The following is a 27,345-nucleotide window of genomic DNA, read 5'->3' as shown; positions in this document are numbered from 1 at the left end:
ATCTTTGGCAGAGTGGGTAGTGACAGCTGCATCGTCAGCAAAGAGCAAGTCACGCAGACATTTCAGCTGGACTTTGGACTTTGCTCTCAGTCTGAAGAGCTTTCTGTCTGAACTGGTCCGGAGATAGATGCCTTCTGTTGCAGTTCCAAAGTCATGCTTCAGCAGGACAGTGAAGAAAATCCCAAACAAGGTTGGCGCAAGAACACAGCCCTGCTTTACTCTGCTTCGGATGTCAAAGGGGTCTGATGTGGAGCCATCAAAGACAACAGTGCCCTTCATGTCCTCGTGGAAAGACCTGATGATGCTGAGGAGCCTGGGTGGACATCCAATCTTGGGGAGAATCTTGAAGAGGCCATCCCTGCTGACCAGGTCGAAAGCCTTCGTGAGATCTATGAAGGCTATAAACAGTCCAGTTTATAGCCTTATTTATGAAGGCTATAAACAAAGACAGTCCAGTGGCTGTCGTTGTTCCCTGCATTTCTCCTGCAGTTGTCTAAGGGAGAATACCATATCAGTGGTGGACCTGTTGGCTCGGAATCCGCACTGCGATTCTGGATAGACGCTCTCTGCAAGTACCTGGAGCCTCTTTAGTGCAACTCGGGCAAACAGCTTTCCTACAAGGCTAAGGAAAGAGATGCCACGGTAGTTGTTGCAGTCACCCCTGTCGCCTTTGTTCTTGTACAGCGTGATGATGTTTGCATCCCTCATGTCTTGAGGTACTCCACCTTCTCTCCAGCAGAGACAGAGGATTTCATGCAGCTCAGTGACGATGATCTCTTTGCAGCACTTTAGGACTTCAGCAGGGATGCTGTCTTTTCCAGGTGCCTTGCCAAAGGCAAGGAGTCCAGGGCCATGTGAAGTTCTTCTAGGGTTGGTTCACTGTCAAGCTCCTCCAGCACAGGCAGGCACTCAATGTTGTTCAGCACTTCTTCGGTGACTACATTTTCTCTGGAATATAGCTCAGAGTAGTGCTGCACCCAGTGTTCCATCTGCTGCGCCCGATCCTGGATGACCTCGCCTGTGGCAGACTTCAGAGGGGCAATTTTCTTCTGCGTTGGACCTAGGGCCTGCTTGATACCATCATACATCCCCTTGATGTTGCCCGTGTCAGCTGCTATCTGTATCTGGGAGCAGAGCTGGAGCCAGTAGTCATTACAGTAGTCCAGTCGAGCTGGAGTAGTAGTAGCTCTTCAACCTCTCCAGACTGGTAGTCCAGTCGAGTTGGAGTAGTAGTAGCTCTTCAACCTCTCCAGACTGAGAGCAAAGTCCAAAGTCCAGCTGAAATGTGTGCGTGACTTCCTCTTTGCCGACGATGCAGCTGTCACTACCCACTCTGCCAAAGATCTCCAGCAGCTCATGGATTGTTTTAGCAAGGCCTGCCAAGATTTTGGACTGACAATCAACCTTGAGAAAACACAGGTCATGGTTCAGGATGTGGACTCACCTCCCTGCATTACAATCTCTGCACATGAACTGGAGGTTGTCCATGACTTTGTGTACCTTAGCTCAATGATCTCTGACACTCTTTCTCTCGATACTGAGCTAAACAAATGCATCGGTACAGCAGCTACCACGTTTTCCAGACTCACAAAGAGAGTCTGGTCCAACAAGAAGCTGACAGAACATACCAAGATCCAGGTCTACAGAGCTTGAGTCCTGAGTACACTTCTGTACTGCAGCGAGTCATGGACTCTTCACTCACAACAGGAGAGGAAACTGAACACTTTCCACATGTGCTGCCTCTGACGCATCCTCGGCATCACCTGGCAGGACAAAGTTCCAAACAAAACAGTCCTGGAACGAGCTGGAATCCCTAGCATGTTTGCACTGCTGAAACAAAGACACCTGCGTTGGCTCAGTCATGTCGTGAGAATGGATGATGGCCGGATCCCAAAGGATCTCCTCGATGGGGAACTCGTGCAGGGAAAGAGCCCTACAGGTAGACCACAGCTGCGATACATCTGCAAGAGGGATCTGAAGGCCTTAGGACTGGACCTCAACAGGTGGGAAACCCTGGCCTCTGAGCGGCCCACTTTGAGGCAGGCTGTGCAGCATGGCCTCTTCCAGTTTGAAGAGACACTTGGCCAACAGACTGAGGCTAAGAGGCAAAGAAGGAAGGCCCATAGCCAGGGAGACAGACCAGGGACAGACTGCACTTGCTCCCAGTGTGGAAGGGATTGTCACTACTGAATTGGCTTTTTCAGCCATACTAGGTGCTGTTCCAGAACCACCATTCAGAATGCGATACCATAGTCTTTCAAGACTGAAGGTTGCCAACTAAAAAAAAATATAATTTAGTCTGTGGAATTTGTGGCCATGAGATGTAGTGATGGCCACTTGCTTGGATGGTTTTAAAGGAGGATTATACAGATTTATGGAGGACAGGTCCATCAATGTCTGCTAGTAATGATAGATATGCAAGACCTCTAGATGCTGCAGCAGCATGCCTCTCAATTACCATTGCAAGGGAGCAATCATGGGAGAGAAGGATGCCTTCCTCTCCTGCCTGTGGGTCTTCCAGAGGCAGCTGGTGGGGCACTGTGGGAAACTAAATGGGCCTTTGGCTTGATCCAGGAGGGCTCTTCTTATGTGGTTAAAATGAAGATTTACATTTTAACAAAAGGACAGAAGCCGCAGCCTACAAATTATATTTTTATGAGTCTTGATATAGAGCTCTGCACTGCTTCCATAATGACTAGTAATAGTAACTGTGACACTTTCACCATAAAGACCCAACGTATCAGTTGCTTGGTTGTCTTTGAACCTAGAGATTTGTGTTATTTTGCAACCACTCTTGAGTAATCTCAGTAACAAGAGTACTCCGTATTCATATGCAAGTAAATATCACTGGAACAGATTTAGAGGCAATGAATAAGGTGTTGAAGATCAGATGCTCTTTCATTTGGCTGGCACCTTACCCGGCCATTTAGAAGCATGTAAGGCAGTTGCACCCTGAGTAACATACGTTTCATTTGCTCCTAGGAATATAAGTTCAAACTGGTCATGATCAACTCTCACTTCTACATTCTGACTCCTTCCTATTAGTTGTTTTGATCTTTTCAGCTTCCTATCAGCTTATTGTAGCCATATCCTTAAGGCCTTCTACTGCAGTGGGAAGTCCCCCTGGAATGAGTAGGATTTGGGGTGGAGTGCTATAATAACCAGACCTGATCACATGTGTAGGGAACTCAGATGGATTAGAGTGCCTAACAGCCCTATCCTACTTAACGTCCCACATGGCAATGCAGCAGCATGAACATGGCACCAACTGAATCCTGTAGAGAGGTTTTGGCATCTGGAGGTCTCCTTGGAGTTACCTCCTTCTCCAGTGCGAGTGCTGAGGATCACGGCAACAGCACTGGAAAAGGTTGCCGCCACTGAGATTGTTTCCTCAAGTATTCTCCTTCCAGGAAATACTTGGAGAAAGGGTCCCACCTCGACTGGTCTGCTGCTGCTGGTTCTAACCTGGTGAACTGGCAGGGAGGTTGCTGAGGATAAAGAATTTCTCTTCCTACCCCCCACTGATTTAGAACCAGTGATGGCGGCAATGAGGAGAAGTGCTTGTGTGGGACGCATGTGAGCTAAATGGCCAGCTGGCTGAAAAGAAGTTGGCAGGCAGAATTGTGGAAGTGTGTGTGTGGGGGGGGGGGGGGTCTGATGTGGAGCCATCGAAGACAACAGTGCCCTTCATGTCCTTGTTGAAAGATCTGATGATGCTGAGGAGCCTGGGTGGACATCTGATCTTGGGGAGAATCTTGAAGAGGCGGAACTCGTGCAAGGAAAGCGCCCTACAGGTAGACCACAGCTGTGATACGAGGACATCTGCAAGAGGGATCTGAAGGCTTTAGGAATGGACCTCAACAGGTGGGAAACCCTGGCCTCTGAGCGGCCCGCTTGGAGGCAGGCTGTGCAGCATGGCCTCTTCCAGTTTGAAGAGACACTTGGCCAATAGTCTGAGGCAAAGAAGGAAGGCCCATAGCCAGGGAGACAGGCCAGGGACAGACTGCACTTGCTCCCAGTGTGGAAGGGATTGTCACTCCCGAATTGGCCTTTTCAGCCACACTAGACGCTGTGCCAGAACCACCTTTCAGAGTGCAATACCAGAGTCTTTCGGGACTGAAGGTTGCCAACAACAACAGTGGGGGGGGGGGGGGCAGCGGCTGGACTGCCATGTGAAGTTTAAGATTCTAATACATTTTAGATGCTGCTTGTAATCCTGTTTTCATTCTTGCTATGTTGGTTTATTCTGTATTTTAATTCTTTACACACACACATTCCTTGTAAACCATCCTGGGAGCACAGTGGAAATGTAGTATATTAGCCCCCCCCCCCGAGTGAGTGTGTGTGTGTGTGTGTGTGTGTGTGTGTGAGAGAGAGAGAGAGAGAGAGAGAGAGAGAATTCTGGGAAAGCAGGGGTTAAACCATTCTCATATCATTTTCCAATGAAAAATTGCCTCTCCTAAGTTTCTATTTGTCCTGCTAGGGAAAACTTTTATGTACCAGTAGGCTTTCCCTGATGGAGCAAATATCAGCATTGGATGTTCTATTAGAAAAGTGACTCAGGAGAAAGGAGGAAAAACCTTTTTTCAGCACTGTGATCCTGATATCCCCACCCCCCCCACACACACACACACTCCTGGCACAGCTGCTTTATCCAAAAATGTACAGAGACAGGAGAGCTGATCTTGGATCTCCATCATCTCATCCCGTCTGGTTCTCGCACACGTCCTCCGCAGACTTAAGAGCCTTGGAACAGCATTTTTTTTTAACTTACTTTATTATCTTTGTTTAACTTCTGTGTTTTCAACTTTTCAGTTTTAACATGGTAAAAAATAACATTTCTCTGCAGCTGAGAGAACAGGAAAACTAACCTCTCACAGCTTCCACTTTCCTATTGTAAGTAATACTATGCAAAGAAAATCCTACATCTTGCATTGGCCCACGCTCTTTATGTTAATCTTGGTGACTTTACATATCCCCTCCCAAAGCTCTGCCCCTCTTAAGTACACCAGCCTGAGCTGTCAGAAACAGTAAGTAGTGTTTGCTGGGCAAATGTCTTGCTCTCCTTCCAGCTGCAATGCTTTTTCCTTCCCTTGGTCCTTGAAAGTGGTTTGTTTTTAAACCTAGGAATTGTGTGTGTAGCTGGAAAGCTGCTTTTGACATCTGAAGAAAGCTACAGCAGGACTAAATACCAAGAAGAATAAAGCAGCAATTGAGCAGCTGTTTGGGAAGCGCTAAAGGCCACCACAGCATATTTAAAGTATCTGCAGGACAGAAAACACAACTCAATCGACAGCATTCTATATACTGTATGTACGCATTTTAAAATTTTGATTGTGGACTTAGATTATGAGGACCCAGCAAATTCCTCCTAGTACAGTAAATACCTTATGTTCAGGGATCACAGCTTCATGTGCAGGCAGTGGCTGTCATCTGACCATCAGGTCTGAGCATCAGATGAAGAACAGACCTCATTTCACTAAAAGACAAGAGTCCAGAGACACGTGGGCCATGAACCCAGCAGCCAACACCAGAGCGAATGTGTATTTGTTCCACAGCTCAGGTAACAACAAATACAAGGATGGATTCTGTGCAGGTAGGTGTCTCTCTGTGTGTCTGTGTCTATGTGTGAGTGAGAAAGTACATTATGTGCATTATAATTGATGTACGATGATTTCTCTGCAGTCCAAACTTTGTGTGCTTTCACAGCTTTGGAAAGTTTCCGATAAAATCATATTTAAAAACAAACTAACTTCACTACCATTGGTCAAATCCAGCAAGAAAATAAGTCTATCAATGATATAATGGGTGTTATTCATATTTCACTGTAGCTAATGGTAAAACTCTCATTGGTTTGCATAGATTAAGCTAGCACAGAACGGGAGAAACTGATACTAAATGTTCAACACATTTACAGCATAAGGCTATGCATGTCACTCTGCTAACTGGGCAAAGAGGGCACTTTTCCACGTGATGCACCTCTTATATTTAGCAGGGTGAGAACAACTGCCCCTATTCACCCCAGCACAATGTCTCTTCTAGTAGCTGTTTATTGGTTTTGCTTCTGCATCTTATAAGATTATGAGCCCTTTTGGGTCAGGGAGCCATTTGGTTATTTGATTTTCTCTGTAAACTACTTTTTGAACTTTTTTTTGTTTAAAATTGGCATATAAATATTCGTAATAATAATACTATACTCAGAAATAAGCTCAACTGAGTTCAATGGGGCTTACCCCTAAGTAAGTGTCCATAGGATTACCACCTAAGTGTAAGCACACTTATCTGAACACAGTGAGGTTTACTTCCAAATAAACATGGTTTGCATTGCCTCTCCTGTTTTGGTTTCTGAAAGGAGTCTCAAGCTTGTTTTATTAATACGTTATTCTTATCCTGTAATCTGATTAGTTTGAATAACATTTTGTTTCTAATGCATCCACATATTCAAGAGCATACTGAGATGATACAGGATTCTGCGGGGTTTGTCCTTAAGTGCTCTATCACTTACACACACACACACACACACACACACATTTCCCCAGAGAAAATGGGTGGGAGAATAGGCAGATTCCAGATTTTGTTAGAAGATAACTCAGATTCTAATGAGTACAGGATTTCAGCTTTCTTTCTGCCCACTCTACATTATGAATTATCTAGATTAAATATATTAACAAACACAATTCTTATTAATTTACTCTTGTCTGCATACCAAGAGCATGATCCAGTCAAAGTTAAGCAACTTCAAGCTCCATATATTTTAAAAGGAAAGATTTAAGAGCATGTTTAAGGCTGCAGTGGTATACACACATACTGGAGAGTAGTTCCCATTGAACTCAGTGGAACTTCCTTCTGAGTAGACATGCAGAGGCTTGGGCTGTTACTCTTCCACTGAAATCAGTGAGATTAAAAATTCTTAACTCAGGCTGGATCAGGCAGTATATACTTTATAATTCTTAACTCATCCAACAGAACCGCCCTTTCTTTGAGTCAAGTTTCTTTGAGTTAGGTTCAGAATTTGTTTATTTTTTTGTTTTTAAGGTGTTAATTTTCCTTCTACCAGAAGGGAAACCAGAGGTGCATATTAAGTTAAAATGAAAAACTATGGATTATATCCTAAGGAAGTTAGGATCCCTAAATGGCACTGAAATTAAAGGGGTTAAAATTAATCACAACTAACTTCTCTCACACATTTTAATGGTACTTTAATGGTCTTGACTAACTTACTTAAGATACCATCCTAGATAATAAAAGAGAACAGTTTTTCAAAATTCCTATTAGAACAGTGGCTGTTTAAAAATGCAGAAGGCAACAACAAATAGCTATGTATCAGTCAGTTTATAATAGGTGCTAGAAAAGGGTTTCACTCCTCACTTACTACTTTCCCAGAATTCACCTGTTCTGGCCTTGATTCCTTCCAGCACGTTCCAGGACTGTGTTGTTTGGAACTTTGTCCTGCCAGGTGATGCCGAGAATGCATCGGAGGCAGCGCATGTGGAAAGCGTTCAGTTTCCTCTCCTGTTGTGAGCAAAGAGTCCATGACTCGCTGCAGTACAGAAGTGTACTCAGGACGCAAGCTCTGTAGACCTGGATCTTGGTATGTTCCGTCAGCTTCTTGTTGGACCAGACTTGTTGGCCGGATCCCAAAGGATCTCCTCTATGGAGAACTCGTGCAAGGAAAGCGCCCTACAGGTAGACCACAGCTGCGATACAAGGACATCTGCAAGAGGGATCTGAAGGCCTTAGGAGTGGACCTCAACAAGTGGGAAACACTGGCCTCTGAGCGGCTCGCTTGGAGGCAGGCTGTGCAGCATGGCCTTTCCCAGTTTGAAGAGACACTTGGCCAACAGTCTGAGGCTAAGAGGCAAAGAAGGAAGGCCCATAGCCAGGGAGACAGACCAGGGACAGACTGCACTTGCTCTCAGTGTGGAAGGGATTGTCACTCCCGAATTGGCCTTTTCAGCCACACTAGACGCTGTTCCAGAACCACCTTTCAGAGCGCAATACCATAGTCTTTCGAGACTGAAGGTTGCCAACAACTTTGGCCTTGATTGTGATCTAGCTCACAATATGCAGAGCTCTATGTGTATAGCAGTTTCCACATTCACTTCCTTTGCTGGCAACAGCTCAGGACACTTGGTCTGACATGTATGTGGAGATGTCCCTGGCACTGATGAAAATTTGTTATGCCTTTGCACTTCTAGGGCCCAACGTCTATTCATTTACTAATCAAATTGCAACCCTGCTTTCCATTCTACATTCAAGGCGACTGACAATAAACAGAAAATAATATAAAGGTTAACATACATAAAAGCACAATGAAATAATAAACAAGTAAAAAGAAATAGAGGAAATAATATACCCAGGCAAAAAAAAAAAAAAATCAAAGGGCAGGCTTGACAAGCACCTTACCTTTGGCAGCAGAAAATGAAGAGACAGGACAAGGACATGGGTCTCAGGGAGAGGGAGGTTCATATTCTGAGTGCCGACACAGTGAAGAAGGCCCTTTACCACTCATGTCTCAGCAGATAGTGGAGCATGCAGAAGGGCCTCTCTGGTTGATTGTAGTTGACTGACAGGATCATATTGTGGAGATAATCCGTAATATATCCTGGTCCTAAATTGTTTAAAGGTTTAAGGGTGATTAAATTGAATTTTAAAGCTTATTATCTTTATCGCCTTTAAATTTATTGGCTATAAATTTTTTAAAATCACTTTTAAATTTAAATGTAAAATGTTTACCTTTTTATCACCTTTAAATTTAAAGGTGATAACCAGCACCTTATATTACACCTGTTCTTTACACTCTCACATAACACCAGAACCAGGGGACATCCACTAAAATTGAGTGTTGGGAGAGTTAGAACAGACAAAAGAAAATATTTCTTTACTCAGCGTGTGGTTGGTCTGTGGAACTCCTTGCCACAGGATGTGGTGCTGGCATCTAGCCTGGACGCCTTTAAAAGGGGATTGGACAAGTTTCTGGAGGAAAAATCCATTACAGGGTACAAGCCATGATGTGTATGCGCAACCTCCTGATTTTAGAAATGGGCTATGTCAGAATGCCAGATGCAAGGGAGGGCACCAGGATGAGGTCTCTTGTTATCTGGTGTGCTCCCTGGGGCATTTGGTGGGCCTCTGTGAGATACGGGAAGCTGGACTAGATGGGCCTATGGCCTGATCCAGTGGGGCTGTTCTTATGTTAATGATACAATCTGGGAGCCAGTGAAGACGGAACAGAGTGATATCCTTTCTAAAGCTGGCTCCAGGTTACAGCGTACTGCACCACAGTTTTCAAACATCGTGTAAGAGCAATCCCACAAAGAGGGTTACAGTTGTCCAGACTTGAAGTAACATAAGGAAATGCATCACCAGCATAGATACATCAGCTTTGGATGGAAGAACTTGACTTTAGAAGTGTCTGGTTTTCCTTGCCCTTCTTTCTTCTCCTATTTGTGTAATCTGCCAACTCTGGTTGCAAATAATGTTCAGCTATAACCAATAGAGGTTTTTTTTTGTTTCCAAGAGGTTTATGAAAGGATGCGTAAAACTTGCAGGAAGAGTTTTGTTTTTCAGTTTTGCTTTACCTAGTGGATAGGGATTTGTGACAGGTAGAAATGGTTGCTCACTTGGCCAACAAAAATGGTTCCAGCATACAAATCAGACAAAGATAGATTTTTAACACTCAGTGCATATTGGGTTTGCACAGAAAATTGGTCTGCTACTCTTTGCCAGTTCCATTCATGTTGCCATTCCTACAGAATTGTCAGGTGTTCTTTTCAGTTAATGGTCTGCAATATTTTGAACCCATGTGCTTGTTTGTGTTTGCACTGCACAATGAGTTTTGTAGTCCTAAGGATCCAGAAACAGGTTTTTTCCCCAACTCATGTGTGTTTCATTTGTAAGAATGAAGATGGTTTAGAGCGGTGTTTCTCACTAGGTGGGTCACAAGCTGATTTCAGGTGGGTCCCCATTTCAATATTTTATTTTTAAAACATTAGACTTGATACTACCCTGGTATGTGACTGCATTTGGGGAAATGTTACACACCTGTACTTGTAACAAGCCACTATGTGTGTTCTTTTAACAATGATAGTAAATGGGACTTATTCCTGGGTAAGTGTGGGTAGGATTTCAGCTTAGGATTGTTAAAAATTTTCCTGCTTGATTATACCCCTTCCGGTCATGACATCACTTCCAGTGGGTCCTGACAGATTCTCATTCTAAAAAGTGGGTCCCGGTGCTAAACGTTTGAGAACCACTGCCCTAGAATTATTATCATTCTTAATTCACCTAAATTCTGGAAAGGGGGAGGGGCTAACAGTGGCTGTGGCAGCTGTGAGTTTGTCCCTGACCCATTCCATTTTTGTATGTGCCTTGATCAGATGAAGTGGAAGAGAACCAGTCTACTCATCCCTTTGCTAATTCCTAAGCAATGCAAAATGGGCGAGAACAGGCTACTCGCCTTCTCAACCTTTTGTGTTGTTTGATGATGCTTGGAGTCTTTTCATTTATTCATTTGCAGTGTTTATATCCTGCTTTTCTTATCCCTAAGGAATGACTCAAACTGACTATGGCACCTCATCATGGGAAATATGCCTATGATAAGCAAAGCAAAGTTAAATATAAAGGCTGAGTTGTCCTCTGGGTTTCAGACAAACATTCCATGCTTCATGCTTGGCATGATCTCAATGGTCTAGTAGCGGTGGTTTCTACTTGCAGAGTGCCTTTGATTAAATTATTGAATTCTGATGCTGCATTTAAAAATAATTCTGATTTTAACTTTTTGAATGGAAGGCAATGCTTCCTCCACTCCCCCCCCCCAAAGCTTACAGTCTGAACTTTAGTAAACTATGTTAACTCCCAGAGACTTACAGTGCTTTTCATTAAAAGTTACAATGTAAAAACAGTATTAGTTCTCAGCCAAGTGTGAACACATTGTGGATTACATCAGGTAATTTAAAATAACTTTAATAAGGGACTTCGTGACTTCAGCTTTTAGCATCAAATCAAAACAGAAGGTTATGCTTACAAAGTAACATCTTCCAAGCATCATAATTTCTATAGACTAGCATTACCAACTTGCAGAAATTGTACTTCCTTCTAGAACAAAACCAGTGTCGTGTAGTGGTTAGAGCAACCATTTTTAACCAGTGTGCCATGGCACATTGATGTGCTGTGAATGATCCACAGGTGTTTGGGGGAGGGTCATATATTAGTAGGGCCAATGGGGGCAAGTGGCCTCCTTGGGACAAAGTGCCAAGGTAAGACAGAATGAGTTAAGCATCTGTGCAAGTTTAGCATGAGGCCAAGGAAGCCAGGGCCCCAACTACTGCTCTTCTCTTCCCTTGAGAAGAGGGGCAGCAAACCAGTGTAAGCCTTCTTAGCAATCCCAAGACAAAAACACAAAACTATGCAGTCAGCATGCAGCCAGCAGTAGGGTGGGGGCTATTCAGTGTTTTGCAATGACTGTCACATGTATGACTACATACCTTTGGGGCATAAGTCATGGGTGTGTCCTTGGTGCAAGGTCTGCTCCCTTGAAGCCTTGGTTGCCAACCTGGAGAAGCAGAGGCAGGCAGAGAGGACCATGTTGAGACTTCCAGGGACATACAGGCTTCGTCCCACCCTCAGACGGCAGCTCCCCATCTTCCGGGGTAGGAAATCTCAGCGTTGGAGGATGTCATTCTGGAGAAGAGGAAAACAATCCCCTGGGGGGACCATTTCTTCAGGGGATGGGCTCGTATCCAGTTGCAACGTATCCTTGGTGGGAGGGGGGTCATGACCTTCTTGTAGTGAGTGATTCAATTATCATGAACACAGAGAGGAAGAACATAGGAACATAGGATTATCAGGAACATAGAGAGTCTGTGACGTGTGAGGACCACATGGTGACTTGCCTTCCTGGTGCAAAGGCTGCGGACATCACATTTAGAAAGGCTGGTAGAGAGTACTGGGGAGGAGGTAACGGTTGTGGTGCATGTCAGCACCAGTGACATAGGGAAATGTAACCAGAAGGTCCTAGAGGCCAAATTTAGGTTGCTAGGTAGGAAGTTCAAAGCCAGGACCCCAAAGGTAGAGTACTTGGGAGTGCTACCTATTCCATGCGCAGGGACAGTTAGGCAGGAGGAGCTTAGGGTTTCAATGCAGTGGATGAGATGGTGGTGTCAGGAGACTTGTTAGACACAGGGGAATGTTTTGGGACAAGCCGGGCCTGTACAAGAGGGACAGACTTCGCTTGAACCTAAACCAGACTGCTGACACATAACACAAAAAAGTAGGCAGAGCAGTTTTTAAACTGACCTCTGGGGGAAAGCCAACAGCATCATTGAAACTGTTTCTTTTGTTTGCAGACTGCCTATACAGGTGGGACACTGATTTGATTCATCACTGATAGGGAGGTCCACCTTTAAATGCCTTGTAACAAGGAAAAAAGCACCAAAATCTAATTTCCTACCTCCGCACTGTTAAATATAATTTCATTCCATTAGACTCCATCATTTACCACATCTAGTAGCTGAATGTAGTTTAGTGTCAATACCAGAGATTTTCAATCTTTTTCATCTCACAGCACACTGACAAGGCACTAAAGTTGTCAAAGCACACTATCAGTTTTTTGACAATTGACAAGGTACACCCACTGACAGCAGGGATTGCATACTAACAAATGACCATCCCCCCAAAACTCTCATGGCACACTTGCAGACCATCTGTGGAACACCAGTGTGCCAGGGCACAGTGGTTGATAATGGTTGGTCTATACCAGGAGTGCTCAATAGGTGGATCGCGATCTACCGGTAGATCACGAGGCAAAATGAGTAGATCGTGGAGTGCCGACCCCCCCCTTCGGGTGCCTCTGGGAGGAAATGCCAGGAGTAAGGCCCATTGTACTCAATGGGGCTTACTCCCAGGTAAGTGTGGCTAGGATTGCAGCCTCACAGCCTAATCCTAGGCATGTCTACTCAGGAGTAAGTCCTGTTATACTCAGTGGGGCTCAAGGTACACCAACATACATTGTACACATAAATGTTATATGTTATGATGGCGCGAACATTGTAAAAAAAACTCTGGTAGATCTCCTGGCCTTGCTGGGTTTCAAAGTAGCTCTTGAGCCAAAAAAGTGTGAGCACCCCTGGTCTATACCAATGCATTCTTGCACAACAATAGAGGAACATTTTAATCCACTGGGGGTTCCAGAACAGAACACCAGTGTATAATGAGGCATGACTTGTACTGTACTTGAATTTGCACAACTAAAATGTGTGTAAGAAGCAGGCCAACTGTATTTAAGAATTGATATAATAGGTAACCTGATACAGTATTTTTGCAACAGAAGAACATATAGCAGTATTGTTATACTGTAAGTATAGGACTTGGGAAGTAAGTAAGTAGGACTTGGGAAAATAAATCAAAGCACTACTCTAAGCCTAAAGCTGTAACCCTAAACACACTTTCATGTTTGCCCCATTGAAATCAATGGAACTTACTTTTGAGTAAGCAAGTATAGGATTGTGCTATTAAGCTGTGATTAAGTACATATACTCAAGATAGGCTGTATTGAAATCAGTGTAATTTACTTCCAAGTAAATGTATTTATGGGTAAAAACAGACACAGCATTTTTTACAGCAGTGAATTTGCGGGGTGGAAGCACCTTCACTCATTAAAAACAGTTTTCCTCTCCAAGGTCAAGTGAAAACACCAGCTCTGCATGTTTACAGTACATTCAGCCATAGATGGTCTTCACTGGCTAGTGCCTGTACCCAGCGGTGAGTCCAGCTTTCAGAGGGCCTTGGGGCAAAAAATCCTGCTTGACTGCTTGCCAATGGTGTGCTCCCCCCATGCTTTGGAAAGCACATAGCAGCTACCCCCTCATGGTGCCCAGGAAGTGAACAATGGAGGAGTGACAATTCTGCTGCCACTGGTATAGTTATGGGTCACAGTGTAAAGGAGAAATCATTGGGCCCTGGCAATGGCAGCACAACCCAGAATGCTTCCCAATGTCATCTTGGGTCATGATGCCCAAGATGCCTCTGAACAATTAAAAAAAAAGAGGAAAAAGCATCCACTTGCCATGTTCCTTACATCGTTTCTTCAACTACAGTAGTGCAAGATTTCTGGTGATTTAAAGGGACTGCATGAATGAAGGACCTCCTTTCACTTGTATGGACCCTGAAAATCAAACTGGAAGACCTGCACTTCTCTGTTTGAAGAAACTGTGAAAGATAAGGAACATGCTGCTCACTTCTAGCAGGTAGAAAGTGGATCAGTGCAGGTTGCATCCCTAGTGGGCTAGAGGGAGGAAGGGGTTTCCACAAGCAAGAGGTGAACGGTATTCCAAATATGCGACCATTTTGTGCCCCCCCCCCCACACACAATCTGCCCCTGGACTCTAGGCCCCTGTCTGGCTTACCAGATGATGGAGGAGATCAGAGTTAGCAAGATTTCAAAAATGGTACTTGGGGAAGAAGATGGACCACTGCTGCCACTGCACCCCACTGCTGGTCTGTGGACGTCACTGCCTGGGCAAGGTTAAGAGCCCTTGATTGGGGTGGGATCCTGGTACATGCCTCACTAGGTCCTACTGGTGGTATCTTTCCCTCCCAGCCCTGAAGAAATTGTATAATGGTTCTAAAATTATTTTAAAATATTTGTGTTTTTTTTTTAATTAAAAATGAGCAACCAATGAAAATTACAAGTACGTAACATGGTTGTTTGTTTTTTGTTAAAAAAAAAGGCAGGCAGCCTGCATGAAGCTTGAACGAGGGTAAAGACTGATGGCCAAATCAGTGTGTGTTTTGTCATGACCCACATCTGGCATTGTAAAGCTGGTTAGGAAGCCAAGCTCATCAGACCCCAGGCTTCAGTTCCAAATATGCTGGTCTCTGGGCATGACTGGGGTCCGTGGCGTAGCTAATGAATGCGTAGGCTGGTGCAGACGTCAAAATGATGTTGCAGAAGTGATGTCACAACCGGAAGTGATATCACACCTGCACCCCCTTAGCTACACCACTGACTGGGGTGGGGGTAAGGCAAGGACTGCAAAGCGAGAGCAAAATTTGGTTGGTTAGGGAAATGACTTGGGGAAATTTGGTTGGTCAAAGGCAAAACCAGGATGGAACCTGATAGGTTGGTGAGGAGCCAGAATAGAATCTAGAATTTACTGGCTTTCAGACCTGCTCTGGTTACCTCACAAAAAAGCAATTTTGCTGAACTGGACAGTAAAACACTGACTGACTGTTGGCAGTCCTGTTGGGCTGCTGGCAATGGGAATCGGGGAGTGTTCAGGACGAATTGAGGACAAACAGAGAGGTTAGTGAAGTACTTCATGCCTACTGGTCAGAGCTACCTTAGGAATGTTGGTTCCTCAGACCAAATATTAAACCAGGGTTTCCTTTGCCTCTGCCCCCAAACTTAGGATTCCTAGGCCTTATTGCTTTTTACTCATTCTTTCTGGGAGTCAATTGAGCCCTCTATTACATTGCTTGCATTATGGGTGAAGGAAGATAGAGGGCCCTTAATTAAATCCACTAGCTGCCTGCAGTTTTGGCCAAATGTGACAACCTCCTCCTCCCAGGGAGGCAGCTGAATGTCCAAGGGGTTGGTGTAGAGTAGACCATTTGCCTTTTTGCAGCAAGAGTTGGGGAGAACTGGAGACTGTCAATTCCATGTATTAAGGTCCAACATCAAAGAGGGAAGGGGTCTTATATGGAACACTGGGTCCCCTGGGTCTCTAGTTTGCATCACCCATATGGAAACCCCAGGATTCAGGTCCTGCCCAGAAGTTACATCACTCCCAGGAGGCCTGTTCCCCTCCATGCTAGGCTGATGCCTACTGTCCTATCCCAGGAAGTAGGTGGCAGGGGTAGCTGATAGTTCAGCATACATCATGGCTTCCTAGGATCCCAGAATCTGTGAGGGGAGGGGGGAGGGTCCTCCCAGTAAGGAGAATGGAGCCAACCTTGGATGTGACCCTGAGGCAATTGGTATGTTGGACATTGAGCTGCCTCCCTGGGGTGGGTAGGGATGTATGTTGCTCATCAGGGTACTTGATTAGACCCAGTGATGTCAGCATCTCTGACACAGGCTTGGAATTTGCTTTGGAAAAACTGAGTTATTTTTCTGAGTAGGGGGTGCAGTTTGTCTTTTTTTCCAATACCAATTCCAAGACCAAGTGGACAAAAATTGCCCATTGTTAACTGCAATCCTTCACACCCCTGCTTGATGTACAATATTGTATCTGGTAGTGTTTGATGGTGGCAACTTGAGGACTCACAATGCAATAGCAGAGGTACATGAATTATGGTAAGTAGATTGATACAAGATAGACAAGAATCAATTGTACAAGGAGGCAATTTTCACCAGAATCATCTGAGAGGGTGAAAGTGAGGAGGGTGCGGAGTACCAACCCATAGCACCATCTTCTATATCAGGGGTCTCCAAACCCCGGCCCAGGGGCCAGATGTGGCCCGCAGCAAGCTTCTGTCTGGCCTGCGGCCAGCCTCTTGTCCCCTGAAAGCCTCCGTCCCACTCAACTGAACATGACCAGAGCTGTGCTCTGATTGCATCTGGAAGGTGTTCTGAAGGCCAGAGAGGCTGAGTGAATGAGCTCACTCATTCATTTATTCATTCATCTAAGTTCCATCTCTAATTTATTTATTTAAATTTTATATTTAAATTTTCTTCCGACCCTCAGCACTGCACCAGATATTTCATGCAGCCCTCTGGCCAAAAAATTTGGAGACCCCTGTTCAATATGATGCCCAACATTGAAAAAATACTGCTGCACTGCCCCCTTAAAAAGTACAGTATTGTAACCAGCTATTAAAACAGTAAGGCAGGTTGCTTGACAGGCTCTTGGGGCAGGGGGTTCCACAGTGATGCTGCTAGGTGAAGGGAGAAGGTTGGCAGTGCACTCCAGTACAGTCAAAGCAGCACAGATGCATGATCATGTCCAAAAAAATGTGTTTGCTCCAAAGCCACCAAAGCTTTTGCTATTGGGAGAAAGGGACAGGCAATGTAGAGCCCTGCTCTGCAGTCATGATTTATGAAGTTGGCAGGCAGTTTCATGGCCTAGTCTTCTCTTGGCAATAAGAGGTGGATTATTCCAATCCTGGCATCCAGAGGCAGCCCACTTGGCAGGCTTCTGCATTGACTTTTCCGGCAATCCCCTGTACTCAGAGTGGCTGAGCTGCTCCAGGCTGGAGCAACCCGGTCTTATCCAGTTACTGCTAATCAGGCCTGTCAGAGCATGTGTCCCACTGCTTGCTGCTCAGGAGGAGGAGGAGGAGGGGCTGCTGTACCCTACTCCACCCCTGCCTCTTCCACGGTGTGCCCTCAGAGGCTGTAAGGAGGAAGCTTAATAAGGAATGTCCTTTGAGAAAGTGTGTGTGTTTTGTGAGAGAGCTACTGTGCCTGATTGTGTGCCCCTCTGCTGCTGTTATTGGAGGACTGCAGTCCTCACTTCCCCTCTTCTATTCCCTTTTGCAAGCTGAGAGCACCAGTTCTGTCCCCAGTGGGCTAGCACAATTGGTTTCATAACCAACCAAATGGCACTGTATTTTATCCTTCAGCGCTATCCATTAAGTATAGGTAGATTTTCTTCACTGCCATTTCCTTCCGTCTTTTCCGTTCTGAAGCAACGTTTCCAAACTTGTATTAAGCTTATTGGGACGTACTAAAACTGCAAAAGAGGCACAAAAACCGATTGCTGCAGACTTCACCGCTGTCACCAGCCACTTTGGTCATCTGCTCACACTTCTCACAGAAGTGTCTCTCAGACCAAGATGAGCAAGGGCCCAGGGTGCTGAAACTGGCCACAACTCCCAGTCGAGACAGCACACACTGGCAAATTGAGCTTTGCCTTTGGGTAATGCATGAAGTGGCTCTATGTACTTGAGACACACAGTCTCAATGGATCAGAATAGGACATCCAGGTGGTTTGGGTACCTTTTTGGAAAGAAGCATGGGGAGGCCCGCTTGGTGGTAGAGCACATGAATTGCAGGGGAAAGATCCCCATGTGTCTATTTAAAGGTTCTCAGATTGCAGGGCTGGAAAGACATTCCCCTAAAATTGAAAAGCTGCTGTAGGCAGTACTGGGATAGATGACCAGCAGTCTTCCTTTATAATGCAACTTCTTGTATCTGTCCTAAACAGAAAGATGTTATGTGTTCTTATTTGTCCAGAACAGAATAAGTGTATTACTGTGTATAATATCTTGTGATATCCCAGTCACTTATTTTTTTCTGACAGTTAGACATCCAACCAGTCAGAAACATTTCCTCCCAGTTCAGTGCTTAAGCTATTACAATGGTTTTTCGCCCTAATTCTGGCATAAAATGTTTGTATCTCTTGCCGACTTCCTATGGTTTCCCAGCTTCAGTAAACAGTAGCTCACGGGTAGCTGAACAACACTAAGTTTGGTATTTTGGTTCTCACACCCTTTCCTTTTCTCATTTTATTTTTATTGGTGCAGTAAGTTTTGCAGTGAAACGTTAACAGAACTTTAACAGTTGCAGCTTTATAATTTTTTTATACGACCGATCAAAGGAAGCTTCAACATACTGAGTCAGAACATTCTGGGACAGCCCAATGGGATTTACTGTACTGCTGCAGTGAACACCCCCCCTCCAAAAAACCCCCAGAAAGAATAATGCAAACACTTGCCTCGCTCCTTCACACACTATCCTTTTCAACAAAACAGAAAGTACGGGCCATGCTAGGAGCACCACATTTCCTGTGTCATGTAAAGGGACCACAAGAAAGGAGCAGGGTGAGGAGGTAGGAAAGCAGATGAATTTCTCCCCTCCCAATCAGTCACCAAAATTGGAAGAAGGCCAGGCTGAAGGAGAAAATGGCCACAGGAGCATTGCCCACTGATTCAGCTCCGCAAATGCTCATACCTCCTACGTTGCCATGCAGTTCATGGCTTGCTCAGTGCCTTTTGGCATCTGAAGGCACCTGCTTGAATGCAAAAGGGAAGCAGAAGTTTAAAGGGACCATGTAAAGAAAGAGCAAGTTGAGTGGTTAGGGAAGCAGATTGAGGTGGCTCTGTCCACTGTGGGCTGCTGGAGGGAGGCAGCAGCAGCAGACACAGAGTTGAAGAGGCACTCCTGAGTCTGCCGCTCCTCTACCCCCTGCTGCTTGGCCTGAGTTGCATCATTCCTATCAAGGGGGGGGCAGGCCTAAGATCATTGGCCCATTTAGGTCCATGTAGACTAGCAGTAACTCCCCAGGGTTTCAGGTCAGAATTTTGTCTGTCGTATCTGAAGACACCAGGGACTGAACCTGATATCTTCTGCATGCAAAGCATGCATTCCTCCACTGACCTACAATCCTTCCCTATCGCTGGGTCTACTTTATAATATTAGCTATACTAAAAATAACTAGGAGGAAAGTGTTGGGATAAATGCCATTTCAAGAGTTGCAACTTCATCATTAAAAATCCCTGAAAAGAGTATAAAAGATGCCCCTGGTTAAAATGAAAAGGGAATCCTGAACGGATCATCTAAAGGCTGTAGGGACCGCCATGTTACTTTTAAAGGAATATGTTACTTTAAATGCATTTTTAAGAGGTGTTGTTAAGACTGAAAACTTCTTTTACCAAAAGCAGTTGTAGGAGGCCTGAATTGGACGAGCAACATGAGGGAGGGTTAACTCATTCCCCTGAACTATTTTCCTGCCAAAAACCGCCTCCCCCCGCCCCCGCCCAAAATATTTGATCGTGCAATAGTTATTTGGGAAAGTAGATGCTTCAGGGGAAAATAGCATCTTTGAAGGAGGGTGGTTTTGGCAGCACAATGGCACAGTACCCCTCACTTCATGTTGTGGTCCTAATTAAGATTCTCCCTTCCCTCCCCACAACTATTGTTTGATAAAGAAAAGAAGTCACCAGTCTTAAGCATGCTTCTTGACTTAATAATGTATTTCAGGTAACATGTGCTTTGGTCCTGAAGTAGAACAAGGTGAGAGAATAAGGGTGTTCTAATAAGTTGGCTTCTACTGCCCTCTGCTGAGTTTGAACAGCATCAGAACAGCTGAATGGTCCTCACAAGCTGTTTGTGACTCTGTACAAAGATTTGCTTTTAGCTCTGGCAGTGCTGGTGGGTTGTGGTTTGCATACAGGAACATGAATCCTCTCTCTTCTCATCACTGAAAGCATTAAATAACTTATACTGCAAAGGTTTGGAAGATTTGAACTTTTTCAGTTCGATCCTCACAATTTTGCTGTGAAGCATTGAAAACTTGCTGCAGATGAAGTTTATGGATTGAAGAATCTCAATAGAGTCAATAAAGTCTACCAAGGCCAGGCAGTTTGTGTACCCACACGTGTGTGTGTGTGTGTGTGTGTGTGTGTGAGAGAGAGAGAGAGAGAGAGAGAGAGTGAGTGACTGCAGGGGGGTGTAATGAGGAATGTGATCCTAAGGCTCTCTCATCACAGAGAGCCAGGGTGGTGTGGTGGTTTGGGAGGAGGACTTAGTCCTGGAAGATCCAGGTTTGAACCCCCCCCCCCATGAAGCTTCCTGGGTGACCTTGGGCAAGTTACTTTCTCTCAGTCTTACCTACTTCACAGGGTTGTTGTGAGGACAAAAGGAGGGGAGCAGCTGTGTACACTGCCCTGAGCTCTTTGGAGAAAGGGTGGTATAAAAATAAAAATAAATCACTGGAAGTAGGGGTGTAATCAAAGGACTTTCAGAAGGCATTTGACACGGTCCCTCACCAAAGGCTGCTGAGAAAGCTCCACAGTCAGGGAATTAGAGGGCAGGTCCTCTCCTGGATTAGGAACTGGTTGAGATCCAGGAAGCAGAGCGTGGGTGTCAATGACCGGTTTTCACAATGGAGAGAGGTGAAAGCAGTGTGCCCCAAGGATCTGTCCTGGGACAGGTGCTTTTCAACCATAAATGACCTGGAGGCAGGGCTAAGCAGCGACATGGCCAAGTTTGCAGAAGACACCAAACTTTTCCGAGTGGTGAAGACCAGAAAAGATTGTGAAGAGCTCCAGAAGGATCTCTCCAAACTGGGAGACTGGGCAGCAAAATGGCAGATGTAAGTGTAAAGTCATGCACATTGGGGCAAAGAATCAAAACTTTACATATAGGCTAAGGGGTTCTGAGCTGTCTGTGACAGATCAGGAGAGAAATCTTGGGTTCCTTGTGGACAGCTCAATGAAAGTGTTGACCCAATGTGCGGCGGCAGTAAAGAGGGCTAATTCCATGCTTGGGATCATTAGGAAAGGCATTGAGAATAAGACAGCTAATATTGTAATGCCATTGTACAAATCAATGGTAAGGCCATACCTGGAGTATTGTGTCCAGTTCTGATTGCCACATCTCAAAAAGGATATAGTGGAGATGGAAAAGGTGCAAAAGAGAGCAACCAAAATTATTACTGGGCTGGGGCACCTTTCCTATGAGGAAAGGCTACAGAGTTTGGGCCTGTTCAGTCTAGAAACGAGGTGCCTGAGGGGAGACAGGATTGAGACATACAAAATCATGCATGGGATGGACAGAGTAGACAGAGAGACGCTCTTTTCCCTCTCACAAAACACCAGAACCAGGGGACATCCACGAAAGTTGAGTGTTGGGAGAGTTAGAACAGACAAAAGAAAATATTTTTTATGCAGCGTGTTGTTAGTCTGTGGAACTCTTTGCCACAAGAAGTAGTTATGGCATCTTGCCTGGATGCCTTTAAGAGGGGATTGGACAAATTTCTGGAGGAGAAGTTCATTACGGGTTACAAGTCATAGTAGGTATGGGCAAGCTCTTGCTTTTAGAGGCAGGCTGCCTCTGATTGCCAGATCCAGGGGAGGGCACCAGGCCACAGCTTGTGTCTGTTTTCTTGTGAGCTCCCTGGGGCATTTGGTGGGCCACTGTGAGATACAGGAAGCTGGACTAGATGGGCCCTTGGCCTGATCCAGCAGGGCTATTCTTATGTTCTTATGACAGTGAGGGAGCAAAGCTTCAGGATTTTTCCTACAGCAGGTGGGGGGACATCATCAACAGAAATCTTTGCTGTGCTGCCTTTGGAACTTTTGTTAAAGAATGTTAACAGTAATCCAGCGAGGAGCACCTCATTATGACAGGGCAGCTACCATGTCAGAATAATAACAATTAGCCGAAATACTTTAGCTGTAATATGATATCCTTAGATATGATATCCTTAAATATAACAATCCCTATTCAAGCCAGCATTGCATCTTTCCTGGTGGCTGCTTGCTGCTGCTTCTTTCACATTTTATGCCCATTGTATTTTTTGTTAAATTTCAAGGGAACTATGTATGTATGTATGATGAAACAATTGTATTTCATTGTGGGGGGTTTTCAGTCTTTAGCTAGAGAGCAACATAGGACGCAATCCAAAGTGTGCCTTATGCCAGCCCAAGTCCCTTGGGCCGGCATAAGAGGGTCGCAAACGTGCCGTAAAAAACATTTGCACCTCCTCACATTTGCCGTAAAAAACATTTGCGCCTCCTCACGGGGAAGCCAGGCTGGCACTCCGAGAAGCGCCGGCCTGCGGAGGCTGGCATAAGGCTCTGCCGCAGCTTCCCCACAGCCGCTTGTGTCAGTGCGCTCGCACTGGCACAAGCAGCAAAGGTAGGCATGGGGGGCAGGGAGGAGGAGGGAAGGAGGCATTTCTGGGAGGGGGAGGGTGGGCATTGGGCACCCCCAGGGTGGGCACGCAAAGAGCCGGAGCCAGGGTCCTCCTTCAAGCCGCTCTGCTATCCTCGAACTTGCGCTACCTTCAGAGATGGCGCAGGTCCTAGGAGACCCATTGGATCCAGCAGCCCTTACCCACAGGTAAGGGGAAGAGTTTCCTCTTGCCTCTGGCTGAGCCGCTGTTGCCCACATACCTGCCTTGGATGCAGAGCAGGCCTCCTGGCAGTGATATCACTAGGGTTCATGTCACCCCGTGCGGGATGCCAGCGCGTCACCCCCCATGCAGTGGGTAGAGTAACACCCCAGGTGGTGGGCGTGGTGATGTACCATTACTCCACCCCCACTCATTTTTTGGCTGTACCTTTTGATAGAACAAAGATAGAACACATTCTTCATGAAATTACGCATTGATTGATATATAACATTATGGTATTATTCTTCCAAATTGTGATTTTAGTGATTTTGGTCACTAGTGGTGTCACACACACACACACACACACACACCCAGGTGTCAACTTACTAACACTTTATTGCAGCAGTTCTCAAACTTTTAGCACAGGGACCCACTTTTTAGAATGATAATCTGCCAAAGATCCACCAGAAGTGATGCCATGGTGGAAGTGACATCATCAGGCAAATTAAAATGAATAAGTATAAATAATTAAAGTAAAACAAATAATTAAATAAGCAGAAGCCAGCCCTGTTCCACCAAGTGAATTTCCTCTGTAGCCTGCCTGCAATAACACCCCCCCTCCAAAACCAGTAACGTTTTCAGCCCTACCCAGTGCCCAGTTCAATTTAAGAACTTCTGTTTAAACCAGATCACTGTCAGGAGCCAACTGGCTTTGCAAGTCTCAAAAAAGTTCACCTTATCAGCTGAAGCCTCTGTTTTGATCCTTTTTAGTGGGGGGGGGGGGGGAAGGCTGCCTTCTGGAGCATTTGTTGAGCTCCAGTTCCATCAGACCAGGACCATTCTGGTGGCTTCACATTCCCCTTTGCCTGGCCTGACCACCAGTCAAGGTATGTTTACTTACTCACAAATAAACGTGACCGTGAGGCTTAGTTTCGCTTTCCATAGGGCTCAATACATTCATCTGCTTGGAGGGAGGGACTTACTTCTCAGGTGTTTTTGGGGGCTGCAGCCATTGGATCAGGACCATTCTGGTGTTGTTGGATTCCTCTCAGCCTGTCCTTTCTAACGGATTAAGGAAAGTTCACCTACTCGCGAGTCACCACGCGATACAGTTCACTTTCACTTTCCATAGGGCTCCATGCATTTTTTGTTCTCCAGTTTTTTGTCCATAACGTTTGATATAAAAGAGATATTTCGCTCTGAATTTTTGCATTGCATTCCGCTCAAAATTCCACATCCAACGGTATATAATATGATTGAGTTACTCCTAACCACCCCAATTTTAGCGTGTCACCCCCCTGTGTGCCTCACCCCCCATGCACGTCACCCAGTGAGGCCTGCACCCCCCGCACCTCCCTAGCGACACCACTGCCTCCCGGCTTGCCAGCTCCAGCGCAGGTTTGGATTGCTCCCTTAGAAATGCTTCATGTCACAAGGGAGCCCACCAATTAGAAAGCTGGGGAGGCAGGACCAGAAAAGATCACCTGGCCTGAAGAGACTCTCTCTTGTGCTCTTTTCCTGTGTGCTTCTGACTGAGCAGGACAGGGAGAGCCTACTTTCTGAGGATCAGAGTGAAAGGCTGCTGGGGAGGATCCCTAGGTATATAGAAAGGGACCAAATAATAGTCAGAGACTGTTAAGTTATGTTTATGTCAGTCTATACTCCCCCTCCAGATAGTAGGAGCTCTTGGTTCCCTCAGCTCAGGCTAGACCGTGCCGTGATCCAGGTTCTCACCCTAGAGTTCAGCAGGACCTGCACATGTGAGGCTTTATTGCAGTGGATGCTTATAGGTGAGCAACCAAGCCTGATTATATATTTTTTTTCTCATCGGTTAGCCCAACCGTTAAAACCTCCCTGATTAAAACTTCTGCCATGTTCTAGGCTCAGTGGATTTGTCAGCCTCCCCACTCTGCAGGCACTACTGTCAACCCTGAAAACTATTATTGGGGAGCGGTTTTGCCCAAGGAACCCATCTGGGAACCAGATCTCTTGGGCTGGTAGTAGCAGACTAGATCTACCATAAGCTTATGCTCTTATGGTAGATCTAGTCTGCTACTACCAGCCCAAGAGAGCCCCGCTGGATCAGGCCAAGGGCCCATCTAGTTCAGCTTCCTGTATCTCACAGTGGCCCACCAAATGCCCAAGGGAGCACACAACAGACACAACCTGTGTTCTGGTGCCCTCCCCTGCATCTGGCAATCAGAGGCAGTTTGCCTCTGAAACCAAGAGCTTACACATACAGTGTGTTTCATTGCACTCTGCATTAAATTATCTTTCCAATGACATATTACATGATGGTATTATTCTTACATACCAAGATTTTCACAATTTTGGTCACTAGTATCAAGCTCAGCTTGTTGCCCCCCTATAGCTTGATGCCTGGTGCAACTGCAATTCCCTGCACCCCCTTAGCTATGCACCGCACATACCTGCTATGACTTGTAACCCATAATGATCTTTTCCTCCAGAAATACCAAGTTTTTCCCCACTGAGCTGCATGTCTAAACAAAGTGGAAGAGTGGGGAATGGGAAGGGAGTGAGTGCCTGGCACTAGGCGCTTCTGTATGTATGTATGTATGTATGTATGTATGTATGTATGTATGTATGTATGTAAACCACTTTGTGAACATTATTGTGTATAACTTTTTATTGATGACTGCTCTGTATTTTATCCTACTCTGTATTTTATCTTGTTTTTGTTTTTATTTTTAATGTGTATTTGTATTCATTCTGCATTTTAATGTTTTTATTGTTAGCCCTTGGGTGCCCTTCGGGGAGAAACACAGAATACAAATCAAATGAATGAATGAATGAATGAATGAATATTATGTAAATATTCTTAACAACATTGTCATCAGAGGTGGGCCTCACATTTTCACAGTGACTTGGCTGCTTCACATTTCAAGGCCATTTGTGTTATTTGTCAACAATACCTGTACCTTTGGGAGCCAGGATTTCTCCTGATTTTTTTAACCATGCATTTTTAGATATATGCATACGCTCTGAAAGTTGCAGGAGAGACTTGGTCATCCTTAGGAGGAAATGCAGAAACTTGTCTTTTGATGCAACATGTGAAACAGCCCTAAAAGTCTGACCCTACCCTAAAAGCCCGTCCTGACCTGAGCAGCCCTAAAAGTCTGGCCCTATCCACATCCTATTCATGTTGCAGCCGAGTCTCCTGCAGTATATTTGAAAGCAGAATGCCAATCAGTGCTCAAATTATGGGAGTAGGGAGGCCCTGAATAAAATCCACAAGCCCATGCCTTTACTCTCCCCAATTTCGCTGTAACACAGCCCTCCTGAATCCTTTCTTAAAGAGGGTTGACCAAAGACTTCTTGATGCCTGAGGTGGTATACCAAATGATGCTCTCCTTTACCTGATGATGTGTCTGCCTCTGCTCCTTCTACTCTCCACTCACTCAGCACATCCCTCTACATTTCCTCTTCTCTGTTCTCCTCTTTCTTTTCTAATCTCCTTTTCTAGTGGAAGGAGAAAAAAGAAAAGCAGTAGAGGCAAGTAGGACAAGATGGGTGCCCCCCCCCCACTAATCTGCTGCCTGAGATGACCACTTCAGTTGGCCTCATGAATGGGCTGGCCTTGGGCAAGAAGAACAGATACTGAGCCCAGTACTTTGGACATGCAGCTCAGTGGGAAAACAAACTCACTAGATTGAACACTGATTTTTCTTGTCACTGGATAATCACAATTTATTTAAAAAACAATTTTGTGTAATAATCACACATAAATAATAAAACTTTATTTTTATCCCGCCCTTCTCCCTAACGGGACCCAGGGCGGCTAACAACATATTAAAAAAACAGATTTTAAAAACATTAATACATAGCAGATAAAAACATTTTAAAACACATTACAGAGGCCATAAAAACAGTAGTCAGATTAAAAGACAGAATAAAAGAGCAAGTCACCGAGGAATCAAGCCTGTAAAAAACTAAAAGATGTATAAAAATGTTAAGAAGGCCAGAAATCAGAAGGCTTGTATAAACAACAGTGTTTTCAGGCCTTGCCGAAAACTCTCAAGAGAGGGAGCCATTCTCAAGTCAAGGGGAAGGGAGTTCCATAATGTTGGTGCCACTACCGAGAAGGCCCTATTTCTTGCAGCCGCCCCCCGGACCTCCTTGGGTGGCGGCACTTGCAAAAAGGCCTTCTCTGATAACCTGAGATGGCGAGCCGGATTGTACGGGAGTAGGCGGTCTCTAAGATATCCTGGCCCAGGGCAGTATAGGGCTTTAAAGGTCAAAAACCAGCACCTTGAATTGGGCCCGGAAACGAATGGGCAGCCAATGTAGCCCCCAGAGAAGCGGACTGACAGAGTCAAACCGCCTGGCTCCGGTGACCACACGGGCCGCCGCATTCTGTACTAATTGTAGTTTCCGAACCGTCTTCAGGGGCAGCCCCACATAGAGCGCGTTACATCTGAAAATATTTAATTGCCTGAGTGCCCAATCCTATGCATGTGTACTCAGAAGCATGTCTATTCGTCAGTGGGGCTTACTCCCAGGGAAGTGAGGATAGGATTGTAGCCTAAGATTTATAATTGTCATT

General features: G+C 45.2%; 1 protein-coding gene across 1 annotated transcript in view; it reads left to right on the top strand.

The window, feature by feature from the left end:
• The first annotated feature begins 5,053 nt into the window (after nucleotides 1–5,053).
• Nucleotides 5,054–27,345, top strand: part of RANBP3L (RAN binding protein 3 like) — a 56,022-nt gene continuing 33,730 nt past the window's right edge. Inside the window, exon 1 of the mRNA XM_066618185.1 lies at nucleotides 5,054–5,596. Within this exon, the coding sequence (XP_066474282.1) occupies nucleotides 5,350–5,596 (247 nt within the window). The 5' untranslated portion in view covers nucleotides 5,054–5,349. The remainder of the gene's footprint in view (nucleotides 5,597–27,345) is intronic.

This window comes from Tiliqua scincoides, chromosome 2, assembly GCF_035046505.1.
Source record: "Tiliqua scincoides isolate rTilSci1 chromosome 2, rTilSci1.hap2, whole genome shotgun sequence".
Classification (NCBI taxonomy): Eukaryota; Metazoa; Chordata; class Lepidosauria; order Squamata; family Scincidae; genus Tiliqua; species Tiliqua scincoides.
Note: the sequence above shows the minus strand (reverse complement) of the source record. Positions and strands in the feature narration are given on the sequence as shown.